The 20,499-nt window shown below is 21.4% G+C and overlaps 1 protein-coding gene across 1 annotated transcript; it reads left to right on the top strand.

The window, feature by feature from the left end:
• Positions 1-3,113: 3,113 nt before the first annotated feature.
• LOC127284941 (uncharacterized) lies at positions 3,114-20,068 on the top strand. The gene is made up of 3 exons (XM_051310668.1): positions 3,114-3,452; positions 9,539-12,572; positions 18,728-20,068. Exons 1-3 carry the CDS (start codon positions 3,252-3,254, stop codon positions 18,874-18,876), a joined length of 3,384 nt encoding a protein of 1,127 aa, XP_051166625.1. The 5' UTR covers positions 3,114-3,251; the 3' UTR covers positions 18,877-20,068.
• Positions 20,069-20,499: the final 431 nt, after the last annotated feature.

The following is a 20,499-nucleotide window of genomic DNA, read 5'->3' as shown; positions in this document are numbered from 1 at the left end:
TTTCTAGTACATCAAATTTCAAATTAATACAATTTCAATTTAACGGAATTTATGTCAAGAAAAATTGCATAAAGAACAATTTTTTTAACAGAATTGTTATTTTAGTAAATTTCGATTTATCAAAATATTTACTTAACAGAATTGTCATTGAATAAATTCACAATTAACAGAATTTCTATTTAACAAAATTCTTAATTAACAAAGTTTTTATTAAAGAAAATTTTAATTCCAACTAGTTCTTATTTAACCCTTTGAAGCATACATTTTTCTTTGACAAGGAATTTATCTTTGAAGTGCATTATAGGGGGTTTTAAGGATCGCTGATCACGAATCCGAAGCCAGATTTTCAAAATTCAAAATGGCGGATCCAATATGGCGGACAATTTTTTTTAATTGATCATATCCGCTCGAAACTGGTTACTCAGGGGTTTTCGGGGTCGCTGATATTACGAATCCGATGTCAGTTTTTCAAAATTCAAAATGGCGGATTCAATATAGCGGACAATTTTGTTAAAATTGATCAAATTGATCACACACACACACACACACAAAAGCGCCATTTTGAATTTTGAAAATCTAACGTCATATTCGTAATCAGCGCCCCCAAAAACCCCCGAGTAACAAGTTTCAAGCAAATCCGATCAATTTTTCATTTTGTCATCCGCCATTTTGAATTTTGAAAGTCCAACGTCATATTCGTAATCAGCGACCTCAAAAACCCCCGAATAACAAGTTTCAAGCCATTCCTATAAATTTTTCATTTTCTCATTCGCCATATTGGATCTGCCATTTTGAATTTTGAAAATCTAACGTCATATTCGTAATCAGCGCCCCCAAAAACCCACGAGTTACAAGTTTCAAGGAAATCCGATCAATTTTTCATTTTGTCATCCGCCATATTGGATCCGCCATTTTGAATTTTGAAAATCTAACGTCATATTCTTAATCAGCGCCCCCAAAAAGCCCATGAGTTACAAGTTTCAAGGAAATCCGATCAATTTTTTATTTTTGTCATCCGCCATATTGGATCCGCCATTTTGAATTTTAAAAATCTGATGCCAGATTCGTAATCAGCGACCCCGAAAACTTTATAGACATTATTGTTAGGTTATATCTTATTGTTGTTTAGTCACAATTACATTTATTGTTTAAAAAAACGCTATTTTTAAACTTAATTTGTTTATAACATTTATTTTATTTATAAAAAACACTTTTTTAATGTAGTTATATTGTAATAGATATTCTAAAATACATTTTAAATAAATTTTGTTACTGAAATGTGTAAAATAGTGGCTAAAGTATATTCAAAAAAAGTGCAAGAAAAAAGGTGACACTCAGGAGTGTCACTATGCCGCAAAGGGTTACCACAATTCTTATTTAAGAAAAATTCTACCTTGTTCTTTTTTGTCAATTTTTATAGACATAAATTTCGTTAAATTGAAATTATATTAATTTAAAATTTTTAAAAAAAGTATTAGAAAAAATGCTTTATAAGAGTTCTGCTAAATAGAAATTCTTTTAAATCGAATTTTACTTAAATGTAAATTAAAAATTTTGCATAATATAAAATCTACTTTATACAATTTTGCTAAATAGAAATTCGATAATTTAATATTCAACGCCGTAAAAATTTTTATAAGTTAAATGTGGGTATTAGCATTAAATAATAAATTATTCGTATTAATGAATAATTTACTTTATTTCAAGTTGAATCGATAAAATAAAATTGTATGAAATAATTTTGATTTATATTAAAAAACCAAATATTTCACTGCAAAAAAATTAATTAATTGTTATTGCATTATTTGCTTTGGGAAAAAAGTAAAAAAAAATTTTTGAAACTAATAGTTACTTTAATTTATTCATAAAAAATTCCAGAAAATTAAAGAAATTCTCTGACTTTTCCCTGATTGACCGTTAGATCTATTATCAAATAAATATTTACTTGAAACAAATATTTTTTATTTAAATTAAATAAATTGTATTTGAAACAATAATTTTTGTATTAAAAACAAATATTATTTAATTGACTCAAATAATAATTATTTTTGATACAAATAAATATTTATTTTATAAAAATAAAGTAACCGATTATTTGAATCAAATAAATTTTTTTTTTTTAGTGCATAAAATTAGAATAAACTGACAATAATTTCCAAACAAGTAAATTTAAAAATTTTCAAAAAATAGAATAGAATAAAATTTATTTTCCTTTGACAATACAAAATAGTATTGTTTCTTGTCTAGAGATAGCCACATATTAATAAAAAAAAAAAAAAATTTTACATTTACATTCTATTTTCTCGATTTTCTATAAAACAACACAAATTTCATTAAATACTTTACAAATATCAATGTCTATTATTTTCAAAAAATAAATTCTGTCAAATATGCTTATTCGTTAATTCATGCATTATTTAACAATATCCAGTATCTTACGAATGTTATTAAAAAGATATATTTTAAGTGGAAATTACCGCAGTAGTAAAAGATTTCAGTAAACAAACAACCCTAACCTACAAATTTATATTTAATTACAAATTCAGAGATTTCACCAATGCAATTGGTATACACAGCACATTTAATTAGCAAAACACTATTTATTTTTATTTTATGTCAATAAGCGTTTTCCATGTTTCAAAAATATGAGTAAAATTATGATAAAAGTGGAAACATTTTTTCTTCCCCATATGAATAACAATTGTGTCGTCTGTTTGTTTTCCCGGTTTTTTTCCCTCCAGCTATCTGACGTCACATCTAGAATCAACTCTGACTTCACACGATCTAATTTATGAATTTAAAATTTAAAGAAAAACTGTAAATCCTAATTTATTAAACAAAAAAAAATAAAACGAAATAACTTTTAAGAAAACTTAGGAATTTTATTTTACGAAAAATTACATTTCAAAATTTCAGATATAACTTTCCGCGTGATTTTTCAGTAAAATTGTTTTTGGAAAATTTAAAGAAAATCTTAATTAGAATTTTTGCAGCAAAATTGCAATTTGTCATATTGCAAATTTACTGCAAAATTCCTGCAAACATTATTTTGTGCTAGGATAGTCTGCTTCTCTTAAATCGCCAATCACGTGACTGGCGAACTAATTCACTCGGCTTATTTCGCCAGACATCTGGTGAAATAGACATACACAGCGTTTTTATTTTATCAGCATACACACATTTCGTTTTTGTTCGTTTTACAGTTAACAGTTCAGTTGTCACTTGTCTGTGGGTGGGAAAACAGAAAAAAAATGTCCGCTCTGCGGAATTTCATGTATTTAATATTTTTCTATGTTTTCCTCTTATTTCAAGGCATATTATCGACACCTGCCAATGTTCCATTATCAAGTATTTCCGATTTACTTGTTGAAAGTGCTTTGACTACATTAAATGAAAATTCACCCAATCATCGTGTTTACAAAAAAGCTGAGCTCATAAATGCTCAAAAAACTGTAAGTGATAAATTATGTTATTTATTTCCTGTTAATATAAATATATAAACATAACCTTCAAAACAAATAAGATGCGATAAAAAATGTGTTTAGTTTTTCAATTTTTTTCTAAATGCAATTTTAATTTTATATGGTTCACAAATGAATTCTTAATATTTATTAATTTATTCTTTATTGATTATAAAATTTGAAAAAATAGGCTAATTTATTTTTTTTTTTTTAAGAGAAATTGAATTTGTTTTCTTTCTTTATATGAATTGATATGGAGCTATGATGTTTTGTTAGCTGCGCAATTGCAAAAAGTTTTTGTAATTTTTTATAATGGATTTATTTTTTAATTTTTAATTTATTACAATTTGATTATTATTTTGTAAAATACTTTATTAAATTCTTATTTCACATTAAATTAATTTATTAATTATTAAATTTTTTTGTGTATTATTACAATTTATTTTCTAATATTTAAAGAAAATTTAATTGCAATTTCGAATTTGTCTATTTATATAAATGAAACAATGTTTTTGTCATGAGTTAGTCACATTTATTTTTAAGGAAAATAATAATCAAACAAAACAATTGAATAAAAGATATTTGTGTTTTTGTTTAAGAAAAAAATTAATTAAACTTTTCTTTTTCTCGATGATTTAATAACAAAAAAAGAAAAAAAAAATTCTCTTTATTTACATAAATTTTAAACTAAGTATTATATCAAAATAAATTACATTAATGATAAAATAATAATGTATAATAAATATTAATATTTTATTTATATAATAATAATAATAATATTTGACAATATTTATTTTTTATTATTTTATTTATAATTTTATTCAAATTACTTTGAATTGAATTAAAAAATTTTATTGACTATTAACAAATTGAAATAAATAAATATATAGATAATTATTTAATTTTTCATATGTTCTAAATTTTAATTTTATATATGAATATTTCATTAATTAAATATGTTTATATTGCATAGAATAAAATGTAATATGTTCGTTAAAGATTATATTTTAATGAAATGCTTGCAATTAGATTGGAGATGAAATTAAAATAAATAATGAATTTAGTCAAGTATGTCAGGGACAAAGAATCATTTTAAATTCACAATTTTGCTTATCGTGCGCTATTATTCGATATAAATTATACTCATTTTTTTGACACTCATAAAATGACATTTATAAGAATTATCATTTTTTAATTGAAAACAAAAAAAATAAAATCCATTCTAAATTTTAAAAGTAACTTGAAATTTTGCTTTTGTTCTATTGGTTTTCTATTATTATTATTACAATTATTATTTATTGTTTATTATTATTATTATTATTATTATTATTATTATTATTATTTTGTTTTTTTGTAATATTATTTTCTTGTCATTTTCAATGTGCTTAAAGTTTTTAATTAAAAAATCATTTTTTTCCTTCATAAATTGTTTAAAAATTACAATTACAAAGGAAAAATAAAAAAAGTTAATTAAACATTTAATAAACTGTTAATTTATTTTTTAATATACAAAAAACAATATTTTATAATAAAATTTGAAGTTAAAAAAGTGATAAACAATCATTTTTCGTTCATTTGAAATTTTGATTTTTAAATAAAAATTTTTTTTTAATAATAATCCTTTTCGAAGGGTTAAAGTTGAAATTTTTAGAAATAATTAAATTTCAAAAAAAAAATTTTTGGATGGAAAATTTTAGAAATAATTAAATTTTCGATGCTTTTAAATTCAAATTATTGAAAATTCAATTAATTTTGAATTCAAATTTTTGAGAATAATTAAATTTTATTTGATTTTAAATTTGGAAAATAATTGAATTTCAGTTCATTTTGAATTGAAAATTTTGGGAAATAATTGAATTTTAATTGAAATTTTGGATAATAATTTAATTGAAGTTCATTATTGATTGAAAATTTGGATAATTAATTTTGAATAGAAATTTTAGAAAATAATTGAATTTTATTTCATTTTAAATTGAAAACTTGGTAAATAATTCAATTTTAAATTGAAAATTTTGGATAATTATTGGATTTTTTATTGATTTTGAATTAAAATTTCGGGTAACAATTGAATTTTAGTTTATTTTGAATTGAAATTTTTAAAAAATAATGCAATTTTATTGTGAAATTATCAACAATTGTTAAATTTCATAAAAATTTTAATTGAAAAATAATTTTGATGTATTTAATTAAAATTATTAAAAATAATTAATTTAGTGAAGAATCATTTTAGTTCAAAATCTGTTAAATAATTGAATTGAAGAAGATCTGAAGATCTACATTTTATACTAAAAAAATTTATTTTATTTACATTTTTTTCAAATGTAAAAAAAATGTCGCATTTTATTAAAATAAGTCGATAAAAGTCTTATTTTTGAAAAAAGTCGGAAAAAGTCGTATAATCCGAGGCCTGTAAACATATAATTTTCATTATTATTATTATTATTTAATATGTAATAATATTCTTATAAATGAAATTTTGTTTTTCATCTAATTATAACTAAATTATAAATTTAATTAATTTATTTATAGAATTATAAACGGATGGTAAATCTTTTACAAATAAAGTAATATTAAAAAAAAAATATGGTAATCAATTAATTTATAAACTGTCGTTAAAAGCAGTTGTAAGCATGTTTTATTTATAAAAAAAAACGTTGCTTTTAACTTCCGCTTTACTCTACGTTAATTAAATTTTCTTCTTTTCATTGTAATTTAATTATATTCATTTCTTATAACATAAAAACGAGTCATTTTTCTTTTAAATTTATTTTTTTTTCCTGTTACATAAAAATCTTACATTACGTTTTAAATTTTATTTACACCAAGAAGAAAAACGTAATATAATAAAAATGTAATCTAAAATTATTATCCAATTTTAATAATTATATAATTATTATAAACATATATGACAAACAATTTGAATCAAATTTTGTAAATTAAGAATAGTTTTGAATTTCAAAAATCTAAAAAAAACTGTATTTATTTCTGAAATTAATTTTCCTGTTATTGTGGATAATTCTCAATAAACTTTGTTTGTATTGCCAGAGTTATAAGAAATCAATTACTGATAAAATACGATTTAAATAAATGGGGGTTATCAATGATTTATATTTTTTAATTATTAAACGATAAAAAAAGAAACTAGAATTGCTTGAGTAAGCTAATTATTTATTCAAAGATTAGATTTTTTTGTCAATAGAAATTCACAAATTTACGCACTAACTTTCTAAGGCCTTGATATTTCTATTTCGATAAAAAAAAAATTACTAAAATTCAAGAAATCGATTTAAAAAAAAAATTTTTTATTTTAATTCAATTGTTAGAGTTTTCTTTTTTTGCTTTTGTTATATTCTAAGGATTGTATTTCAATCAACAATAATTATTTGATTTTAGTATTAAATAGGAAAAAATTTTTTTTTTTTTTAAATCAAAAATTTCATTTGTAAAATTAAATATGCAATAGAATTTAAAGTAGAAGAGAGGCAATTAATATGACGCACATTGATATCAAGAAATTAACACATTTTTTTAAAGATGAAAATAAAATTAAAATTATTTTTTATTTCAAAAATTTGTTTTAAAACAAAATTAGACATTTAAATGCAAATGTTTGATTTTATACAGAAAAGTTTAGTTCCTCATTTTTGAATGAATAACATATTTATATACTTTTTATGTCTTATCAATATTTAAGTGTCTGATTCATAAGAAAAATTAAATAAAATATTTCATAAAAATGAATTCTTTGTAGAATCTTCTCGTGATGCTAATTTAATGCATATTATCTCTAAAGAATGTAAAATGAATACAAAAAAAAATATGTTCACAAAAATTTAATACAAATTTTCTCTAATTTAGTGAAAAAATTGTTCATTTTCAAATTTAAGACAAAACGTCATTTTTTTTAAATTTTAAATTTTTATATTATGTATTGAAATTAGCAGAAAAATTGTTTTTTTATAGAGAAAAATACTTTTTTTAATACTTTCAAATGAACGAAATAAATCTTTTTTCTATAAATTTTTTCAAAATTACTACAACATTAAAAAATAAAAAAAAGTTTAAATATTAATAATTTATAAATTTATTTTTAAATACAGAAATTAATATTTTATAATATAAAATTTTGAATCTTTAAATTTAATTTTTAACCATTAAATGTTATATTTTAATAAAAATTACAATTTTTTAACAGTGGAATATAATTTGTGCTAAAATTCATTTTTTGAATAACTAAAAAATCTGGTAAAAAAAAACCAAAAAATTATTTTTAAATATAAAAAGTTAAAATTTCCAAAATAAAAATATATTGTGCTGAATTGTGCTTATTTTTGTTCACAAATTCATTTTTAAAAAACTCAAAATTCCGGGCAAAATTTAAAAAAAAAATTTTTAAAATGTCTAAAATAAAAATTTTTAACAAAAAAACTAATACTGTGCCCAATTGTCTTATTTAGAGAATTTTGCAATTTAAAAAAAAAAATTAAAAAAAAAAATTTTTGCCTTAAATTTTTAGACGTTTTAAAAATGTTTTTTAAACTTATTTGCCCGGAATTTTTTTAGTTTTTCAAAAAATGAATTTGTGCACAGAAAAGAGGAAAAAATTCAACACAATATTTGTATTTTGGAAATTCCAATTTTTATATTATAAAAATTATGTTTTTTTTTGGTTTTTTTGCCCGGAATTTTAAGTTTTTCAGAAAAATGAATTTTTGCACAAAAGAGCACACAATTCGATCATAATTTAGCACAATATTTGTTTTTTGAAAAATTTATTTTAAGTGTTTTAAAAATATTTTTTAATTTTTCTGCCCAGAATGTGGAGTTTTTCAAAAATTTTGCAAATTAAAATTTATACACAAATGATCACAAGTCAAGTACAATATTTGTTTCTTTTTTTAAAATTTTTATTTTAGACGTTTTTGAAATGTTTGTTTTTAAATTTTTCTGCCGGAAATTTTGAATTTTTCAAGTAACGAATTTTTGTACTAAAGAGCAGAATTCAGAACAAATTCAGCATAAAATTTATTTTTTTGGTAAATTTTATTTTTGAACGTTTTAAAAATGTTTTTTTTTTAACTTTTTGCCCCGGAATTTTAATCGTTTAAAAAATTGTTTTTAATTTTTCTGCCCGGAATTTTGAATTTTTCATGAAATGAATTTTTACACACCAGTGTATAAGAGTCGAGCACAAATTCAGCCCCATATTAATTTTTTTTTGGTAAATTTAACTTTTTGACGTTTTAAAATTGTTTTTTAATTTTTTTGCCCGGAATTTTGAATTTTTCAAAAATTTTACAAATTTAAATTTGTGCACAAATGAGCACAAGTCGAGATTAATATTTGTTTTCCTTTTTCTTTTAATTTTTATTTTAAATGCTTTTGAAGTGTTTTCTAATTTTTCTGCCCGGAAATTTTGAATTTTTCAAAAAATGAATTTTCACACAAAAGAGCAGAATTCAGTACAAAATTAATTTTTTTGGTAAATTTCATTTTTCGACTTTATAAAAATGTTTTTTTTTTTAACCTTTTTGCCCGGAATTTTGAGTTGTTCAAAAAATGAATTTTTGCACAAATGAGCACAAGTCGAGAAAAATGTAGCATAATTTATTTTTTTGCTAAAAATTTTAAACGTTTTAAAAATTTTTTCTAATTTTTTTGCCCGGAATTTTAAATTTTTCAAAAAATGAATTTGTAGACAAAAAAGCTCAAGTCAAGTACAATATTTGTTTTCTTTCTTTTAAAAATTTTATTTTTAGACGTTTTTAAATTGTTTTTGTTTTAATAATTGTGCCCGGAATTTTGAGTTTTTCAAAAAAAAAATGAATTTGTGCACAAAAAAACACAATTCTGCCTGATATATTTTTTTTAATTTTTAAATTTAGACGTTTTAGAATAGTTTTTTTTTTTTTTTTTTTGTCCAGAAGTTTGAATTTTTGAAAAAATGAGAAAAAATTTAAATCCTTTTGGACAATTATTTTTAAAAAAATTAATTTGACTTATATTTTTATAAATACATATAAGAAATCAAAAACAAAATCGTGCAATAATTCTTATAAATATATATTCTATTACAGTTTGAGCCGCCCTTTATAATTTATCATCTTTCACTGAAGCTCGATCCAATTTGTAAAGAAGAAACATGTGCTCCAGAAACATGTTCCGTTCAAATAAAACAAGACGATCAAGGATCCACCATCATCAATCAATCATCAATTCTCTGTTTAAATCTCAATCCCTATGTACCACCGGAATTATCAACAAATTTCGAAACACCAACAAAAGATCAAGAAATGATCGAATCACTCGAGAAACAAATAGATGAAAATTTACGACTAGATCATGAAATTCAAACATCAGCCGATCACAATGATCGTCCATTTATTGCAGTTCCCGCCTCAACATCACATTATTGTCCCGGATGTCCCTATAATCTTAATCCAAATCTTCCGGGTCTTTCGGCATTTAGTGAAAAAATTGTCAATTCAATGGACAATTCATTGGCCGGTGAATATAAATATAAAGTGATTCAAATTTTACGTGTAACACGTTCAGTGCCACCAAATGCAAATGTTGTTCGTTATGAAATTCTTCATGAAATTGGCGAAACCAATTGTTTAAAATCAAGTCATGTTGAACGTTCACAATGTGATTTACATTTGAATACACCAATAAAAACATGTCATGTGACATTGGAAGAGAAACCATGGCAAAAAAATAGTCTTAGAATAACAAAAAATAATTGCACTGGAACAACACTTGAAAATGAATTGGACGCAAGTGTTGGTCCAAATACAGTGACTGAAATTCCTGAATCAACAAATCGTGATGTCGATGATGATATGAAGACAGAATTTTATGATCAAGTCGCTCAAGAGGGTAAATATAGTACTTATGAAACAATGATTGATCAGTATTTTGAATCGCCAATTTTAAATTTGACAAATGAACGCGATTATGTAGAGGAACCACAAAAAAAGATACAACTAAAAAAAGATTCCGATCTCGAGAAACCAAAGGGTTTTGTTGATAAACAAAAAGAATTCGATGTATTTTTAGAGGATTTTGATGTACCTATAAGGGAAATATCAACGCCAAAAGATGATCGTATTCCAGTTCAGGAGGAAACAATAAAATCGGTAAAAATTCCCAATGAAGAAATATTACCCGAATCAATTCGCGTGAGACGAGAAACAAAAAGTGATTTAATAAATGTTCATGATGATTTATTGGGAAAAAAATTGGCAAGAAAAGCAATTACAATATTGGACGATGAGGATTCAGATTCAATGAAGGAGGTTGTTATGAAAGTTCTCGATATAAAAAAAGAGAAAAAAAATAATGGTGATTATTATTTAAAATTAAAAGTCGCTAGAACAAATTGTAATGAAGGTGAAATGGATTTTTCTGAAGAGCGTACATGTCTTCAGGATATTGTTTATCCAATTAAAATTTGTAAATTAATATTATCAATTGATGAAAAGAATTCTTTGAATAATTTAAAAATAATTCAATCCGAATGTTTTGATGAAATTAAAAATAGACGCCGACGTAGTGAAAATTTGGGTGGACATAAAAAAATTGATGTTAACGATCCTGATGTTAAGAGATTTGTTAATATGGCTTTAAATAATTATTCGGAGAATTTGAAAAAAGAATATGAACCAATTGTTGTTAATATAAATGATGCGAGTGTACAAATTGTCTCGGGTAAATTATATAAAATTAAAGTAACATTTGGCGAGAGTAATTGTGCACGTGGAATAAAAGAAAATTGTCTCGCAAAAACAAATGGCGAATTAGAGGAATGTCTTTTGAAAGTTTGGCATAAACCATGGTTAAAAAATGAAGAACCACAAATAACGTACGAATGTAATGGAAGAAATAAACGATCGGCAAATGTTGAGAAAAAAATAATGCCCGGTGCACCACATGAAAAAGATGTAAACGATCCGGAGATAAAAAAATATGCAAATTTTGCACTCAAAGAATATTCGAAAAATTTAGAAAAATCTTATGAACCACTTATTGTTGAAGTATTGAGTGCAAGTAGTCAAGTTGTTGCTGGTATACTCTATAAAATGAAAGTAAAATTTGGCGAAAGTAATTGTGCAAAGGGAATAAAAGAAAATTGTCTTCTAAAAACAAATGGAGAATCTGAAGTGTGTTTTATTGAAATTTGGTCAAAACCATGGGAGGATAATGATGAACCAAAAGTTACTGTTAATTGTAAACATGAAATGAAAAAAAGAAATCTACGGGGACAAAATTATCAGCAAAAAATGTTGAAACAATGGCAAGAAATAACAAATAATAAAGATGGAGAGTCGAGAGAATTATTTAAAAATTTTGTTGATAAATTTCAAAAAGTTTACACAAACAATGAAGAGAAAGAAAATCGTTATGAAATTTTTCAGAAAAATTTAAAAACAATTGAACAACTAAGAAAAGAAGAACAAGGAACTGGTGAATATGGAGTGACAATGTTTGCCGATTTAAGTCACGAGGAATTTACTTCTTCGCATTTAGGTTTTAGAACTGATTTACAGCAGGAAAATGAAATTCCCTATCCAATGGCAAAAATACCGGATATTGAATTACCAAATGAATTTGATTGGACGACAAAGGGTGTTGTTACTGAAGTTAAAGATCAAGGTTCATGTGGTTCATGTTGGGCATTTGCTGTAACGGGCAATATTGAGGGACAATATGCAATAAAATATGGAAAATTAATGTCCCTATCGGAACAAGAATTATTGGATTGCGATAAATTGGATGAGGGTTGTAATGGTGGATTACCTGATTCGGCGTACAGAGCAATTGAATCGTTGGGTGGTTTGGAACTTGAAAGTGATTATCCTTATGATGCGGAGGTTGAACAATGTCATTTTAAACAAACCAAGGCCAAAGTTCAAGTATCGTCAGCGGTGAATATTACATCAAATGAGACACAAATGGCGCAGTGGCTCGTTAAAAATGGACCAATTGCAATTGGAATAAATGCTAATGCAATGCAATTTTACATGGGCGGAATTTCACATCCTCCGAAATTCTTGTGCAATCCTACAAATTTGGATCATGGAGTTCTCATTGTTGGCTATGGAGTACACAGTAAGTTTTTATTTTTTTTTTTTTTTTGCTTTCTTAGCCTAATTTTTTTTTTTTGGAAAAAATTTATTTCCATTAATTTTTATTTTTTCTAATATTTCAAATTTATTCAAATAATAATTTAATTTTTCATCCATTGAATATTATTTGTAATTTTTGTGTTTTTTTATATGAATAAAATTGAATCAGAATTTCTTAAATAGATTTTACATTTTTGACTTATTTTAATAAAAATCGACTATTTTCGACTTATTTAAATAAAAAATGCGACTTTTTCAACTTTTTTTTTACATTTTTTTACAATTCTTTTTTCTTTAAATACCTACGTCTATTTTAGTTTATAGTGCAGATTTTTATTTCAATTATTTAACAATTTTTTCTCTGAATTAATTATTTTTAATAATTTTAATGAAATTTTTCAGAAGTTCAATTATCTTAAATTACTTTTCAATTAAAAATTTTATGAAATTCAACAATTGTTTACAATTATTATATAATAAATAATAAAATGCTTGGTCTGTCCTTCTGTCCTAACTTAAAGTTGGCCTTTTCTGATTTCACGTGTTTTTTTGAATAGTAATCTTATGACGTGTCAAATTTTGACAATTCTTTTTCTCATTTTTGCCAAAGTTGTATAATTGTGTTTCCAAATTTCGGAATAAGTTTCTTTAAAATTCCAAATTCGAAAATTCAATTCACGAAGCTGAAGTACACAACGTTTAACAACGAAATTTTTTTTAAAGTTGTATATTGATTCAAAAATTCTATACAAATACAAAAAATTTATGATGAGAAAAAAGATGCGCTAGGAAATTTCATACAAGATAGTAATTTAAAAAAAATTTATTTTTAAAAATTAATTTTTAAGGTACCAGGGGCCAACGAATACCTATTAAATATTAATTATAAAAACACAGGCCTCGAATCAACTTAAAGACACAAAAAGTCGTTTTAGTCGACTTATATTCCAAAAAAAAGTGGATTTGTTTTTTCTTTTAACAAAAATATTTTACAGATTTTTAAATAAAAATTTTTTTTTTTTAATAATAATCCTTTTCGAAGGGTTAAAGTTGAAATTTTTAGAAATAATGAAATTTCAAAAGATATTGTTAATTTTCAAACAATTATTTAATTTTACAGAACTAAAAATAATTTATCAAACAATTTTTGGAAAACATTTTTTAAATTTAATTGAATTTTCAAAGATTTAAAATTGAGATTTTTGAAATTAATTGAAACTTTAAGTGTTTTGTAATTAAAATTTTAGATGATTTCACTAAAAATTTATTAGAAAATGCGGACACAATACAATAATTTGAAAATCATTTTTAATTGAAAAATGTTTTCAGATAGTTGAATTTTCAAAGAATATTATTAAAATAGTTAAAAATAATTGAATTTCCTTAGAGTTATAATTGAAATTATTAAATTTCAAAAAAAAAAAAATTTTGGATGGAAAATTTTAGAAATAATTAAATTTTAGATGCTTTTAAATTCAAATTATTGAAAATTCAATTAATTTTGAATTCAAATTTTTGAGAATAATGAAATTTTATTTGATTTTAAATTTGGAAAATAATTGAATTTCAGTTCATTTTGAATTGAAAATTTTGGGAAATAATTGAATTTTACTTGAAATTTTGGATAATAATTTAATTTAAGTTCATTTTAAATTGAAAACTTGGTAAAAAATAAAATTTTAAATTGAAAATTTTGTATAATTATTGGATTTTTAATTGATTTTGAATTAAAATTTCGGGTAATAATTGAATTTTAGTTTATTTTGAATTGCAATTTTTAAAAGATAATTAAAAAAATTGAATAATTTTATTTATTATTAATTTTAATTGAAAAATAATTTTGATGTAATTGAATTTGTGATGTATTTCATTAAAATTATTAAAAATAATTAATTTAGTGAAGAATCATTTTAGTTCAAAATTTGTTAAATAATTGAATTGAAGAAGATCTGGAGAAGATCTGCATTTTAAACTAAAAAAATGTATTTTATTTACATTTTTTTTCAAATGTAAAAAAAATGTCGCATTTTATTAAAATAAGTCGATAAAATTCGTATTTTTGAAAAAAGTCGGAAAAAGTCGTATAATCCGAGGCCTGTAAACATATAATTTTCATTATTATCATTTAATATGTAATAATATTCTAATAAATTAAATTATTATTGATAATATTAATTTTTTATTTCTTTATAACAAACAATTAAATAGTCAATTTGTCGCGCTTGCGCGCGTTTAATTTTGCTAGTTACATAGTATAATAAAATTACCAAAAAATTCAATTTAAAATCTTTTAAAATTTCTCATATCTAAAACTTTTTGAAATTTAATAATTTTAATTATAATTCTTCTGAAATTCAATTATTTTTAATAATTTTTATAATATTCTTCAAAAAAATTCAATTATCTAAAAAGATTTTTCAATTAAAAAATTTTTAATTTCAATTTGTTTCTTAAATTTTTAATAAATTCTTCAGCAACAGAAATCACGAAAAAATTTCAATTCAAAATCACTTGAATTCAATTATTATTTTCCAAAATTTCAATTTAAAACCTTCTAAAATTTAATTATTTCTAAAAATGTCAACTGTAACATTTCAAAAATTTAATGATTTTAAATGATTTTTATAATATTCTTTAAAAATTCAATTATTTAAAAGCATTTTTCAATTAAAAACTTTTGAAATTCAATTTTTGTCTATAATTTCTAATAAATTCTTCATCAACAAAAATTTCAATTAAAAAACACTTGCGAAGTTCAATTAATTTAAAAAATCTGAATTTTAAATCTTTGAAAATTTAATTACTTTTAAAAAATGTTATCTAAAATTATTTGATAAATTATTTTCAATTTTGTAAAATTTAATTATTGTCTGAAATTTAACAAAAAATTGTTTTGAACAAATAAAAATAAATTCGGCTAAAAGAAAATTCTGTGAATTAAAAATTCTAACAAATTAATTTTTTGACATTATTCGTGCGTCTCCTGAAAATATTGGAACAAACAAATTTGTTTTGTCAAAGTTATAAAAGCAATAGAAATTTTTAGCTGTCTTAAATAAAAAAAATGTCCCGTATTAGTCGCCTTACTTATTTTATTCTATATTTAGTCTTATCTGTGGTTGAAGAAAAGACAAGACAATTTGAAATATAAATAAGAAATAAAATGACTTTTTTTTCTTTCTATTTTATGTATAAAATTTTTAGTTTAATTTTCCATCCGAAAAATGAACATTTCATTTAATTTAAACAAGTATGACAATTTATTATAGATTTTTGTACAACATATACAATTAATTTTTTATTAATTAATTAAAATTATTTCTAAATGATTTTATATAATAATTGACATTATTTAAAACATTTTTAAATTTAAACAGATTTATAAAAAAAAAATTTTTAAACATTTTATAATATTATTGAACCAAATATTTAAAAGAACTTTTGAGTTTTGGAATATTAAAAAGTTGAAAAAAATTCTCTACTTTTTTTTTATAATTCCAAAAAAACGATTTTTTGACCTATAACAACTTCTTAAACTTGATTCTCATCTTTTTTTGAAATAAAACAAAATTTCATTTTTATGAATATTTAAAAAAAATTTTAGAATGTCAAACCAAATGTGATTTATCGAGGTCGCTAATTACAAATTTGTAGTAAATTAAAATAATTTACGTAGAAGCTTTGGTATTTCTTTGTTTTGACTATATAGATTCGTAACTAATGACCTTGAAAACCTGTACATTCTAATTTTCACGCAAATACATATCAATTTTTCATTATAAATTCTTTTTTTTTTATCAAAGATGCCTATAAATTAAAAAATTTTTGTATAAATGAAAAATATGTGCCTCTGTAAGCTAGTATTTTTTTTCTTAAATATTCCATCACTATTTTTTTAAATATGTGAAAAATGTCAAGATAATGAAAAAGTTTATTAAAAAAAAAAAAATTAGAAAAAAAATTCTATTGTTTTTTTTTGCACAATTTTTATTCTTGAAAAAAGATTTTCATTTAAATATTTTTATTATGTATTTTTTAATTAATTATAAAATAATAAAATATTGAACAGAATTTACATGTCTAGCAAAATATTCATAAAAAATCATTTTTATTTAAAAAAAAATTGTTCTTTTATCGAAATTTTATTTAAGAAAATATTTACAAAACAGTATTTTTATTAATTGAATATTTTTTAAAAAAATAAATTTCAGACATTAATTAAATTTTTGAAAAATTATTGATTTAGCGAAGAATTTTGGATAAAAATTTATAAATACTTAAATTTTCGATTAATTAAGATTTTTAGAAATAATTGTATTACAAAAAATTTGAAATTGAAATTTTTTGTAAAATTGAATCGTTGTAGATTATTTTACAAATTAACAATAATTGATTTTTATAAAATTTTTGCAAATAATTGAAATTTCAAAGAATTTTTGTTAAAATTTTGTTAATTAATTACAATTTTTTAAGTATATCAAAATAATATTAAATTTTTAAAGAGATTTACTATATTTTTTTAAATTGAATTTATGGAAATTAAAGATTCAAATTTTTTGTAAGTTAATACTTTTGAATTTTTTTAGACAAATTTCAGACAATAATTTTAAATTTTAGAAAATTTTTAATTAAGACTTTCTGCAAATAATTTAAAGATCGAAGAATTTATGTTAAAATTTTTTTAATTAATTAAATTTTCGAAGTTTAGCAGTTAAATTTTTTGTTAATGATTAAATTTTAAAAGATTTTCAATTGAAAATTTACAATGAGTTGCAATTAAAAATATTGATTTTTTCTATTTTTGAATGATTTTAAACTGAAAATTTGAAAACTAATTAAATTATCGAAGAATTTATTCAAAATTATGAAATAATTAAGTTTTTTTTTAAAAAAAATAATAATAATGTAAATTATATTTTTGAAAATAATTGAATTTTCGAATTTATATTGAATTAGAAGAATTGTAAGTAATTTAAATTTAGTAAAATTTGATTGAAAGCTTTGAAAATAATAGAATTTAAAAAAAGAATATTTCATTAAAACTTTTGAAAATATGTAATTGAATTTTTTTAAAGAATTTTAATTGCTCTTTATACAATGTTTGTTTAACATAATTTTCATTTATCACCATTTTTTAAAAATAGAATTCACATTTGATAAAAAGAACAAAATTCGAAAATTTCCAAAAAAAGGCGTAAAAGCCTTTTTTTTAAATTTAATTGAATTTAATTAGTTAATAAATATTTTACTTTAAATATCTAATGTTCTTTTATATTATTTAATTTATTTTTTCATTTCTTAATAAGAATATTTCTACAAAAATATTATCAAGAAAATTTATTTTGAATATTTCAAAACCGAACTAAGACAAATTTTCAAAATTTTAATTAAGTAGGACAAATTTAAAAAAAATTTAAAGTTCTATTTAAAATTTTTTTAACAGTCTGATTTATGCAAATAATTTGAATTTAAAATTTTTGCATAGATTTTAGTTTTAATGGTCAAAAAAAATTTCAGAAAATAATTAAGTTGAAGCTTTCTTAAATAAATGAATTTTTAAAGAAATATTCAAATTATTAAAAATAAAAATTGAATTTTTCAAGAAATATTAAAATTATTAAAAATAATAATTGAAATTTTCTAGAAATATTCAAATTATTAAAAATAATAATTGAATTTGGAAAGAAATATTCAAATTATTAAAAATAATAATTGAATTTGGAAAGAGTCACAGTTGAAATTTTTAGAAATAATTGAATTTCAAAAGATTTTGTATAATTTTACAGAATTGAAAATAATTTATCAAATAATTTTAGATAACCTTTTTTAAAAATAATTGAATTGAAAAGAGTTTAAGATAATTGAATTTGTAAAGAATTTCATTCAAATTATTTAAAATAATTAATTTAGAGATGAATTTTAGTTAAAAATTTGGTAATGTAATGTAATGTAATGTATAATAAAAAATACGTATTTTGTTTAAAAAATTTTGTTAAAAAAAAAAGTAAAAAAAAAGTCGAAAAAGTCGCATTTTAGTAAAATAAGTCGAAAAAAGTCGTATTTTTGAAAAAAAAGTCATGAAAAGTCGTATAATCCGAGGCTTGTAATGATGTAATAAAAATAAATTTTTCATTTTAGCATATCCAATTTTTAAGAAGACACTTCCTTATTGGAAAATAAAAAATAGTTGGGGACCACGATGGGGAGAAAAAGGATATTATCGAGTTTATCGTGGAGGAAGTACCTGTGGATTAAATCAAATGGCGTCTAGTTCAATAGTCACCTAAAAAAATAAGAATCTCAGAATAAAAGAAAAACAAAATCTTTATTTACTTGTAAAGAGAAAAAAAGAACAAAAAAAAAAACTGAAGTCACACATATATCATTTTAACAATAACAATGTGTGATTGTATCGAGTAATTATTATTTTTTTTTCTACTCACAAAATGCTTACAAGAATTTCTCAATAAGCTATTTATGAGAAGATACTTGTCTCTCTAATGACAAAATAATCAATAGAATTTTTTATTATAAAAAAAAAAAGAAATTGAAAAAAAAAAGAAATTTGTAGTCATAGTCAGCTCTCTAATTCTTAACCAGAGATTGTTAATATTAATATATTTGTAAAAAAAAATCAAATTTTGCAAAACACGTTGATTGTATAAAAAAAAAACGACATGAAATGTCGATTTTTATTTTTATTTTCGAATTTCGAAAAATCTTTTGTTTTTCAGACATAAAGACTGATTTTATAAAAAAAAAGTCTTAGTCTGCAAAATTTCCCTCTTTGATTTATTTTTTCTTTTTTTTTTTTTTTTTAACGACACAAAAAGAAAAACAAATCACAGAGGGAAATTTAAAATGTAATCAATTTTAATTGAAAATTAAAAATATTAATTTTTTCAAACGTTTAAAAATTAACTAATAAAAAAAAGTTAAGATATTCAGGAAAATGAAAGAACAAATAAATATTCAAGAATGTTTTGTTGTTTTATTGAAGGCGAAATTATTGCGAAATATATATATATATTTTTATTTTTTTGTTTGTTGAGTATTTTTTATCTATTATTCAATTGTATATGTAAAACATCGACCTGGTAATAAATGTAATTTTTATTTTCTTAAACTAAGAATAAACAAAGAAATAAAGGAAAAAATTCTCATTTTTTTTTTTTATTTCTTATTTCACCTTCAAAAACTGTTTTTTTTTTTTCTGAAAAAGCTCTAGTAGATAATTTCATAAATTCTTTTCTAATTTTTTAAAAAGCTGTCACACAAAAATGTTACGTTAATTTTATTGAAAGCATTTTTTGTTACCAAGAGAAAAATAAAACTTTTTTTCTTCTATATCAAAAATTTTTTTAATGCTAATTATTATCTAAAGGCAAAAAAATATAAGAATGCACAAAATAAACAAAACTTTTTTTTCAAGTCAAAGTTCTTTATGAAAAGGAAAAATTAAAAAAAAAAAGAAGAAAACATTGACAATTCTTTTAAAAACAACTGACGACTTTTTTTTCACTCATATATATATATATATAGAAAATTGATTGATAACGAAAATCAAGACATACTTTTACGTCACTATTTTTAAGGTCGCAAATATTATATCCTGAAAAAAATCCAATCTTTCAAAAAAAAATTAATTAAACAAAACAAAATTTGCAAAGAAAAATATTAACTTGAAAATTTAACGTTTTTTTTTAACGTTAACACTTTTTTTTTGAACTGACACATTTTTTTTAAATAATGGAAAAAATGGATTTTTTTATTCTCTCCTCTGTCTTTTTTTTAATATGAAAATAAGATGAGAAAATTCAGATTGTTTTTTTTTTTTTTTCTTTTTCTTTTTCTGACGGATTGATATCAATCAGCTGTGTAAACGCGTGTATGTAAAACTCAGAGAATGT

Source organism: Leptopilina boulardi, unplaced genomic scaffold, assembly GCF_019393585.1.
Source record: "Leptopilina boulardi isolate dan_hultmark-lab unplaced genomic scaffold, ZJU_Lbou_2.1 LbouV2_327, whole genome shotgun sequence".
NCBI classification, from domain to species: Eukaryota; Metazoa; Arthropoda; class Insecta; order Hymenoptera; family Figitidae; genus Leptopilina; species Leptopilina boulardi.
Note: the sequence above shows the minus strand (reverse complement) of the source record. Positions and strands in the feature narration are given on the sequence as shown.

Bases quoted from the DNA above. Each gene is read 5' to 3' on its own strand.
- LOC127284941 (XM_051310668.1), top strand. From the start codon at position 3,252: ATGTCCGCTCTGCGGAATTTCATGTATTTAATATTTTTCTATGTTTTC. The intron at 3,453-9,538 runs GTAAGTGATAAA...ATTCTATTACAG, and splicing joins TCATAAATGCTCAAAAAACT to TTTGAGCCGCCCTTTATAAT. The intron at 12,573-18,727 runs GTAAGTTTTTAT...TTTTCATTTTAG, and splicing joins TGTTGGCTATGGAGTACACA to CATATCCAATTTTTAAGAAG.